Source organism: Penaeus chinensis, chromosome 21 (assembly GCF_019202785.1).
Source record: "Penaeus chinensis breed Huanghai No. 1 chromosome 21, ASM1920278v2, whole genome shotgun sequence".
Lineage (NCBI taxonomy): Eukaryota > Metazoa > Arthropoda > Malacostraca > Decapoda > Penaeidae > Penaeus > Penaeus chinensis.
In genome coordinates this window covers 12,420,291-12,430,290 of record NC_061839.1, presented here as the reverse complement: position 1 = coordinate 12,430,290, position 10,000 = coordinate 12,420,291, and the positions used below count along the sequence as shown (strand labels likewise).

The 10,000-nt window shown below is 40.5% G+C and overlaps 2 protein-coding genes across 5 annotated transcripts in view; both read left to right on the top strand.

The window, feature by feature from the left end:
- Nucleotides 1-4,568, top strand: part of LOC125036317 — a 12,913-nt gene extending 8,345 nt beyond the window's left edge. For both annotated transcript variants that reach the window (XM_047628808.1, XM_047628807.1), the window contains 5 exons: nucleotides 90-167; nucleotides 2,735-2,869; nucleotides 3,308-3,383; nucleotides 3,872-4,087; nucleotides 4,443-4,568. In XM_047628808.1, coding sequence (XP_047484764.1) covers nucleotides 90-167; nucleotides 2,735-2,869; nucleotides 3,308-3,383; nucleotides 3,872-3,961 — 379 coding nt within the window. In that variant the 3' untranslated portion in view covers nucleotides 3,962-4,087; nucleotides 4,443-4,568. The remainder of the gene's footprint in view (nucleotides 1-89; nucleotides 168-2,734; nucleotides 2,870-3,307; nucleotides 3,384-3,871; nucleotides 4,088-4,442) is intronic.
- Nucleotides 4,569-4,709: 141 nt separating this feature from the next.
- LOC125036316 lies at nucleotides 4,710-9,384 on the top strand. 3 transcript variants are annotated; one of them, XM_047628805.1, is made up of 5 exons: nucleotides 4,710-4,913; nucleotides 5,046-5,133; nucleotides 5,680-5,773; nucleotides 6,045-6,136; nucleotides 6,226-6,575. In XM_047628805.1, the coding sequence occupies exons 1-5, from the start codon at nucleotides 4,766-4,768 to the stop codon at nucleotides 6,431-6,433; spliced, it is 630 nt and encodes a 209-aa protein (XP_047484761.1). In that variant the 5' UTR covers nucleotides 4,710-4,765; the 3' UTR covers nucleotides 6,434-6,575. The 3 variants fall into 3 exon arrangements, with proteins under 3 accessions (XP_047484761.1, XP_047484759.1, XP_047484760.1); XM_047628803.1 differs by having other exon boundaries at nucleotides 4,853-4,913; nucleotides 5,046-5,773; nucleotides 6,226-9,384; XM_047628804.1 differs by lacking the exon at nucleotides 4,710-4,913 and having other exon boundaries at nucleotides 5,093-5,133; nucleotides 6,226-9,384.
- The last annotated feature ends 616 nt before the right edge of the window (nucleotides 9,385-10,000 follow it).

The window sequence follows — 10,000 nt, the reverse complement described above, 5'->3', positions numbered from 1 at the left end:
CTATATGTCTCTTGCTCTATTTACCTATTTATCAACCTATTTTTCCCAAAGAAGAAAGATCAATGACTATAAATTTCATGTTATTGCAGGAACAACACAGTTAGAACTCTCACAGAAATTGGATCATCTGTTAGAATCGACAACCTCAACAAAAATACGAGTTACAGGTGAGCCTCGGTTTCAGAAACGGTTCAATCGATAAAAAATGGGAAAATGGCAATGTACATATAGGCTTTCAGATGTCCATAGACCCAATCAGTAGTGTCCTGTGGCGAGGCTTCGGCTGATATATATAAATATATATAGTTGTGTGTGTGTGTGTGTGTGTGTGTGTGTGTGTGTGTGTGTGTGTGTGTGTGTGTGAGTGTGAGTGTGAGTGTGTGAGTGTGAGTGTGAGTGTGAGTGTGAGTGTGAGTGTGAGTGTGAGTGTGAGTGTGTGTGTGTGTGTGTGTGAGTGTGAGTGTGAGTGTGAGTGTGAGTGTGTGTGTGTGTGTGTGTGTGTGTGTGTGTGTGCATTCATATATATATATATATATATATATATATATATATACATTTTTACTGTCAAGGATCATAAATTCTATTCCACAACAAGACAAAATCCTACTCAGACACTTCAGTGTCAGAATTGGCAATGGCCATGAGGTCTGGAGTGGAACAATAGGAAAAGATGGCCTGGGGGAAGTCAGTGCCAATGGGCTACGCCTTCTGAATCTTTGTGCCACCTATGGCCTATCCATCACCATCACCACATGGATGCACCCACGCTTGAGGCACTGGCATTCCATAGATTATATTATAACTCGCAAATCCGACCTGCAAGACTTTAGAATAACCAAAGCAATGCGAGGAGCTGAATGCTGGACGGACCACAGACTGCCAAGAGACTGCCAAGAGACTGCCAAGAGAATGTCTCTCTCTCTCTCTCTCTCTCTCTCTCCCTCTCTCTCTCTCTCTCTCTCTCTCTCTCTCTCTCTTTCTCTTTCTCTTTCTCTTTCTCTCTTTCTCTCTCTCCTCTCTCTCTCTCCTCTCTCTCTCTCCTTCTCCCTCTCCCTCTCACACCCCTCTCTCTCTCTGGCGTACAATCCATCAATATACTCTTTTTGTTGAAATTGTTGGCTAATTTGTAATGCAGACTAAACTTTGAAAGAAGTAACTTTCATAATCCTCAAAAAATTACTGAACTCCACTCAGTGCTATCAGATTCACTCCAGCACTTTTCCATTCCTGAACAAACCCCAATCACATGAGTTGTGGTCATCTTTCACTGACAAACTACATAACTCATCAACATACTCCATTGGCTTCTCTAAAAAAACAAAACATAAAGAGTGGTTTCACCAAAGCAACCAGCAGATACATGACCTACATGAGGAGAAGAACAAAACCCACCAAAGAGCCATAAACCCAAAATCCCAGTCAGCAAGAGAAAACTTCCAGAAGTTAAGAAATGCAGCCGGCCAGGGTCTCTGCAGGCGGCATTTTTTCACACTCATTTGAAGTTATAGTTGGTGTAAAGCAAAGCCGTGTCCTGGCCCTTGCCATATTCAACATCTACATGGCTGCCATAACACACCTTGCTAGACTAAATCTAAATAACAACCAAGAAAAAAAATAAACACTGACACAATACATGACCTCTAGTATGCAGGTTACCCCACCACCTACCCTTGCAACATAACCTCGATACAATCAGTACTGCATACCCAAAAGGTGGTCTGGCCGTCAACACAAACAAAATTGTTGTAATCCTGCAACAACCACGAATACCACTGGAAGACGAAAACTTGCCCCACTTCCAAGTAGGGGACAGCAGGTTACTGAATGTCACCCCAGAGAAATACCTTGGTAGCTTCCTCTCTTTTGACTGCAACCTAGAAAATGAGATCCAGAACAGAATCCGACTAGCCTCAACTAGTTTTGGTGATCTCAAGAAAAGAGTATTCCAAAATCGAGACCTGTCAACCACGACCAAGGTAAAGGTTTACAAGGTGTTATTCTATCCATTTTATCGTATGGCTCTGAACTAAGTAAACTGGAAGCTTTCAATATACACTCCCTTCAGTTCGCCCTAGGTACTACATGGAAAGATAAGATACCCCACACAACCATTCCCTCTAGGTCCCAAACCACTAGTTTTGAGGCTGTACTAACAACAAAACAACTGCGCTGAAGAGGGCTTGTGATGAGACTGCTTGAGAATGGCCTTCCACGGTGCTTCCTTTACGGAAAACTGGGGGATAGCCGACATTCAATTGGTGCACCAAAGAAAAGGGTTAAAGAACTTGAAAGGAAACCTCAAAGCCTGTAAGAGTCCTCCAAATCAGCTGGAAAACCTTGCTGTGAACCGCTCTCTTTGGCGTTCTACTATCCATAAAGGTATCAGCTACCTTGAAGGAAAGAGAACAAACGACAGAAACATTAAAAGGGCCCTAAGACATGCCAGGCAAAATAGAAGTCCAGCGACGGTATTCCAAGTCCAACATGCAAGAAAAGATGTATATCTGACTTCGGACTCAGAGTGCACCAGAGAGCTCACTGGCCCAGAAATGGTCAAGACCATATGCAGTGAACGTTATCATCGTTTTCGATGAACAAACTTAACCTAACCTAACATATTGTACTGCCTGTTTCTTATTATTACCTCCTTTTGTCATTCTTATTTTATACCAGTACATGGAAATTTAAGTGAATGTCCTTATTCTGGATCCTACAAGGGCATCTTTCTCTGTAGAATGGAAATCACCGCCGCGAACCGCGCCGGCGTCGGCCACACGACGGTAGCAGTGCGCATTCCCGCCGCCCCGCCTCCCGCCCCGCTCCTGCCGGCAGTCGTCTACCACGCAGGGACTCGCCTCTACGAACTCAGGTAGTACAGAGTCATATCGTTAAAATAAGTTGTACTTTCTCGCCCCCGGGCTAGTACAGTGGGAGCGTGTCGGCCTCTCATCGGAGGGATCGGCGGCGCTTATTTGACTTATCCTTATCCTTGTACTTTCTGTAGGAACCACTTGATGTGATTATGTAATAAATTGCTCTGCCTGCATGAGGAATAACAATCGCTTTTTCTCTCAAGTCCTTAGGGCTTCTTTTTAAACGAGGGACTAAGTTTTTTTGTGTTGTTTATTTATCTCTCTCTGAAGAAAGGCTTCATTCTTTTCTCGTTTTTAAAAGATTGTTTCTGTGATATCTAAATATTCATCTCGAAGTATGTTCTTCGTTATACTCACCATTAATGTAATTCTCTGTACCGTTATTAGATACGAAGGGCTATTTACTTGACTCAATCTATCTGTACAATCATCAGGTGGCCGGCAAAAGAGCACCTCACCTACACGGCCTACGTCTGCACCGACGGCCTGCCTTCCAGCGCGCCGTGCAAGGTGAGACCGCCGCCGAGGTTCTCGTCTGGACAGGTCTTCCTCTTTACTCCCTTCTTCCTTTGCTTTGTATATTTTCTTATTCTCAGTGGCATTGCAGAGTACAACTTAATCATTTGACCCTAGTTATCTATTCCGTTTTCTTCAGTATGAGATTACTATAAAAATAAAAAAAAGCTGGCTTCTTTATATCTAAAAAATGTATGTCCCTGAGTTAACTGCAAACATCAGCCTTGTAAGGGATTGATTTCAGCATATGTAATCATACTTCAATTGCTCTTAAAACTGTGTCATGATTTTGGAGAACTGAAAATGTCTTGAAGATTTAGTAAACAACTGAGACAGTAGTCTGTGGAGATTTCTTCTTCCAACGCTCTCCAATAAGTAATATATTTTGTAAGCAGTAAAAAAAAAAAAATTAATATGGATTGGTATGTATTTTCACACACCCAGAATATGAATTGATAGAAACTTATATCCTATTTTCTCAGAACAATTTGTACTGGAAGAACTTGGGCTCGGCATCAGCGGCGAACCTCACTTTGGAGGAACTGAACGTGACTGACTTCCGTGACTCCTGACGAGGTTCGCTTCGCGCTGTCAGCAGAGACCTTCGCCGAGGACTCCAGCGGCATGGCCTGGGACAGCTGCGTTCACCCCCAGCAGTATAACACGCAGCATTCTGCGCCCGAAATCGTCCCAGGCTAGTGAGCATAGACATTAATTTGGAACTGTTTGGTTATGTGGTTAGTCTTACGCTGTGCTTTGAAGTGTTCTTTACAAATACAGTATGGATTTTAAGAACATCACCAGTCAGCTCACCAAAACTTGTTATCTGACAAATAACTGTTATTCATAACCCGAAATTTTCTAGTAGTGTTTACAAACTTTATTAATAGCTGCATATATTTGGCTGCACATTCCGTTGTCTATAAACACAGCATCAAGCCTTGATCTGAGATGCATCTTGCTCTTATTTTTAGTTTTTAAATTATTTTTGTTCTATTTGATTACCATATGCATAGAGTTAGATGACCTAACGCTCTTGACCGCTCTCTTCAGCGACAGCACGACGAACAGCGTGAGTCTGCGCTGGAGTGCGAACTGCGCTGCTCGAGGGGGGGTGATCGAGGAGGTGCAGGCGATCTGGTGCGAAGGCCAGCAGTAGCTGCGATGACGCAGGTAACGGTAGGAATGCTCACGGGCTTAAGTGTAGTAACAGACTAAAGCAGAACTAGTATTCGATTGCAATTCAGGAGCCTCATGATTTCTGCATTTCGCATCTCAATCCCCAGCTGAGACATGCTGCTGATCGCCCTTTCCCTCTCTCTCCCTCTTTTAACCCTCATCCCACTTCGGCCTTCTTGCCTCGCGAAGAAACCCCCATGAAGAACGAGAGCGACGTGTTTTCGGGCGTCGTGGTGCTGGAGGGCCTTCGCGAGGGCTCGGAGTACGCGGCGAACCTCAGACTCAGGTACCGAGGCGGCCTCTCGGGATGGTCCTCCCCGCTGCTGTTCTCGACGAAGTCTTTAGGTAGGGACACGGAGGAGTTCTACGGGATGACTGCATCGGTTTTGTAGAAAGCCTTGATTAAATTTCCTACATAAAATCACCTGCCTGTGTTATCAAATATGTATCATTATTGTCGCCTATTCTCTCTCTTAGCTCTCCCGACGTGGCTCATCGTCATCATTGTCATTGTGGCTATTGCGGTCACTGTTGTGGTCCTCGTCGCCGGCGTCTACAGTAGGAGGTTTGTGTACCAAAGTCACTGCGGTCACTATGTTCTGTAGTCTCTTTTTTCGTCCTAAAGATGCATAAATTAGCCCGTTTATGCAAGTTAATGATGTCCGCATTTCGAAAAAAATTAAGTGTTATAGGGTTTTATATCGAAAAGATACCCTGCTGAAAATTTGCAGGTTGTGGTTGGTTAAAATTTGATTAAATATTATCGTTTAAAAGCAGAGAATGTTCTAAGACAAGATCATGGTTTTCGTAAAGCTAGACGAACATGATCTAGGTTTACCATCAATGTAAGTACTACCTATTTAAATGGATTATCTCAGGTTTCACAATGGGAGTCCAAATATCTAATTTTGTTAGATGTGTATTGGCGACACGTATATTTACGATCCTATCTAAAGACAAAAGCCATTGTTTCCTGCACTCCCTCGACAAATCCTTTATGAGCTGTTCCTCGAGAGGTGCCTGACGACATCAGCCCAGTCACAAATTACCGAGGGCAAATTTCATCCAATCAATGAAGTGTTCTTCCTCGAAAACATTTTCCCAACGACAGGAGAATCGAAGATATAGTGCGAGAAGTTCGGAGGGAGATTCATCTACCCGAAGGCCTGGGTGATCATCACTTTCACAGTGGAAAAGCAAGCGAGGTATGTTTGTGTCTTGTTATAAGCCATTTAAATCTCTCATTCATTTTTTTTTTTTTTTTTTTTTTGTGAGTAATAGGACTGAAGACAAAAATCATGTTATTTGGAATTCTGAATTCAGTATGTCACTCTGAAAAAGTCATCTCTCTTTCTGTTTATATGACAATCTAATAAGCATTATATATATATACATATATATATATATATATATGTGTGTGTGTGTGTGTGTATATGTGGTTCTTTTAATATTCTCCTCGTTCGTTGGTGGAACTAGTATTACCAGATAGATGCCGACGTGCCTCTTCAGCCAGTCGACGTGGGCGACAGTCGGTCCAACAAGAATGTATATGCAGTGTCATCGCAGGTGTTAGTATCTTACTTTTGAATGAAAACATAATGAATTACATACAAATAATATCTTAGCCTCTAAGCGATTAACTATTCTGTTTTACTAGGCTGCCAGTCGACAAGATGCATCTTCAGTCGCCATCCTCCGGAGACCGAAGTCGTGCGAAGAACAACGCTGAAGAAAAAAAACTGTTTGCCCAAAATGGCTACGTTCTTCCTATGTTCACTACCGACGTCAGCGAAGATGGCCAAAGTGGTGTTCACGAAACTAAGTATATCCCCTGTATTCACTTCTCTTCCTTCTGGTTATGTTGAGAATTCTTATGGATTGACAGACCCCAATCCTAGCACCAGTGGCGACTGGTCTTCTGTTCAAATACTCCGAAAAGCTAAGTCTTCAGCAAGCTATGTAGCAATCGAACCTCATAATTCAGATGTTTGCAAAAGTCCAAGCATGAATATAAATACGGATGAAGAGGAAAATACTCATACACGAAAATGTCAAGGTTCAGAAGGGATCATGGACAAGGATGAACGTGGAGTATCTCCCGGCTATGTTGTTTTTCCGACAAAAACATCACGTGATTCAGGAGTGGTCATGGGTAGGGGTGACCAGGGAAAATCGTCTATAGGTTATGCTTCTCTTCAGGTATTTGGTTTGGATACACAAATTTTCCAAAGCCTAAAAGAGAATACTGATAGAGATGGAAAAGGAATATCTACTAAATTTGTAGCTTTTCCAGCTGCAGACTTTACTACACGAACCCCCCATGGTTTAAGAGAAAACAATGTTAGAGATGAACAAGGAAGATCCTCTGGCTATAAAGTCTTTCCAGCAGCCAACTTTGTTATGCAAACTTCCAGTGGTTCAGGAGAGAAAAGTGTTAGAGATGAACTAGGAAGATCCTCTGGCTATATGACATTTCCAGCGGCAAACTTTGTTATGCAAACTTCCAATGGTTCAGGAGAGAATAGTGTTAAAGATGAACAAGAAAAATCTACAGGCTATGTATCTTTTCCACCCACTGATTTTCGCTATATAACACTTCCAGCAGCCAACTTTGTTATGCAAACTTCCAGTGGTTCAGGAGAGAACAATGTTAGAGATGAACAAGGAAGATCCTCTGGCTATATAGCCTTTCCAGCAGCAAACTTTGTTATGCAAACTTCCAGTGGTTCAGGAGAGAACAATGTTAGAGATGAACAAGGAAGATCCTCTGGCTATATAGCCTTTCCAGCAGTAAACTTTGTTATGCAAACTTCCAGTGGTTCAGGAGAGAACAATGTTAGAGATGAACAAGGAAGATCCTCTGGCTATATAGCCTTTCCAGCAGCAAACTTTGTTATGCAAACTTCCAGTGGTTCAGGAGAGAACAATGTTAGAGATGAACAAGGAAGATCCTCTGGCTATATAACATATCCAGCAGCAAGCTTTGTTATGCAAACTTCCAATGGTTCTGGAGAGAACAATGTTAAAGAGGAACAAGAAAAATCTACAGGCTATGTATCTTTTCCACCGACTGATTTTCGCGAAATATCCATCAACAATTTCCCATTCCCAAGCTACGTAGCTCTTCCACCAGTGGGATTTGGTCCGTACAATCCTCAGAGTTCTATTGGCCTGGGGCAGATAAACAGACTTGCAGCAGAATCAAAGACACATTCAAAACAAGAAGCAAACAAACGAGATTTAAGTGTAAAGACTGGAGCTTATGTGGCGATGGATTATTTTAAAGTACAAAGCTTAAAGGGGGAAACAGACGCCAGGCTTTCTCCAGCTTTATGTCTCCCTTGATGACACTGTAAATGAAATTACTTAGTTGAATCATTATTTTTCATCATATTGTACAGTGTTGTTCGGCGATGCTGGGTCATATTTAAATTTGCGGTTCCCTGTCCATGAAATACTTCTTACTGAATTTCGACCCAAATCCTGTGTTTACTTTTTTTGTACATAAACAGAGCCATATGCCTTGAAAGATATTTTATAGTGCAAATTAAGAATTCACAAATATAAAAGGTATTTGAATAAGCATTTACTGATATTGGAGTTGCACAAGGGGCGTCTCTGCTCTAAACAAACAGGAAACGTGAATCTAACGTCACACAAATCTTAGTCAGAAAGTCTGAAAATTCTCATTGACTGAGGCTCCTGAAAAGGGCAGATAGAGAGGCAGAGACAAGGAGAAATACGGATGGGGATCATTTATGTTGATGTGGTAATGATGATAATGTTTGTGATGCTGATCGCTAAGAATGTAAGTTGTTATTCTATTATTGAATATCGTATACTCATTTTATTTCAACTTTTATGTGTACATTCATACTAGAAACGATGAATTCAGACTAATTCAGGGTAGTTCAGCTACGGGCCAATTGTGTCCCCAGGATTGATGTACACAGAGCATTGCAATATCTACTGCTGCAAGGTTGTGTATGTGAAATAACACCGAATTATTAGATAGGTGCGATGGAATACACCACACGCATGCAAAATAATTTATAGTCCTCGATTCAAGTCGAAGAAATTTAACTACTTTAACCTAGATTATAAATTCCAGATTATAGGTCATGTATTTTAAGCAAAGATTTGTCGTGAGCCTTCTAATGATTATTCTTTTATAATCTACGATTCATAATCACATGATACTCTGATACTCTGTCGATCTGTACTTTTTATATGTTAAGTAAACAGTAATTATCATGTAACTTGAGGAGTTTTAATCTGTATGATTTTATTCATTTTTGCTGGATCAAAGTAGATCAGCAAATTTGAACTGTAAAGATCTTTCTTGAAGCTTTAAAGATTATTTGAAAATGAATGTTTTATCAGTTGTTACTAAATGATCTGTTTTTTTGTTGTTGTTTTTCCTTTTTGATTTGCTATAAGAAGTAATAATTTCCTCTCTTTTATTCCCCATCTATATGTTCATTGTAGTCATCTCTTTAGTGTAAATGTTAGAAATTTTAACGTGTGATTTTTTTATTTTTTTTTTCACGTGGGTGTATAATGTCGTATATATAAAGAAGCAAAAGTCTAGTCTACAAATTCCAGCTGAATATCCCTTATATAACAACAGGAGGACGTTTTCCAATGTGTTTTTTTTTTTTTTCTGAGGCTGGCTTCCTGTTAGCCTTCTTGATACTTTCATCTTTCGTTTCTTTTGCTTCTCATTGAACATTCCTGTTCTTGTATTTATTTTTGGTGCACTTTATCGGATTATTTTGATATAAATGATGACAGGTAATAAAATTTTCATTCTTGTCATGTTCTTGTTTTGCCCGCTACCAGCTGTGCTTTCCATTATATATATATATATATATATATATATATATATATATGTGTGTGTGTGTGTGTGTGTGTGTGTGTGTGTGTGTGTGTGTGTGTGTGTGTGTGTGTGTGTGTGTGTGTGTAAGCTTCCACTGTATGAAGCAATAAGTGCCGTTAAGCATAAAGAATCTTTTTATTGCTTCGATTAATCTTAAGAATTGCGATGGAACGAGAGAAAGATTCCCAGATATTATCACAATCTTGGAATTATATTTTAGCAAATATATGATGTGCATAACTAAATGAATCTGAAAACTATTTATCTATTTATTTTTCCTATCTATTATTCTGTCTTCTTTGATTTCATTTATGCGTTTGTTATCGACGATCTATACGCTTCAGGCGGTCATTCTTTCTTTACCTGTTGGAATTATGAAACAGAGGCTTTCCTGTTGTTTTCAGCACCATGACCTTTTCCGGCTCTTGTTGCGTGCTGGAAACCCTCCTTTTCTAACAGGATACAGAAGGATGTGTAATCTCTGCTAATAATCTCTTGACTGAGGAAAATTTAATGATAAAACCCTAGTTGGTAAAAGAATCTAAACACATAT

Bases quoted from the DNA above. Each gene is read 5' to 3' on its own strand.
- LOC125036316 (XM_047628803.1), top strand. From the start codon at position 6,058: ATGCCGACGTGCCTCTTCAGCCAGTCGACGTGGGCGACAGTCGGTCCA. The intron at 6,137-6,225 runs GTTAGTATCTTA...CTGTTTTACTAG, and splicing joins TATGCAGTGTCATCGCAGGT to GCTGCCAGTCGACAAGATGC.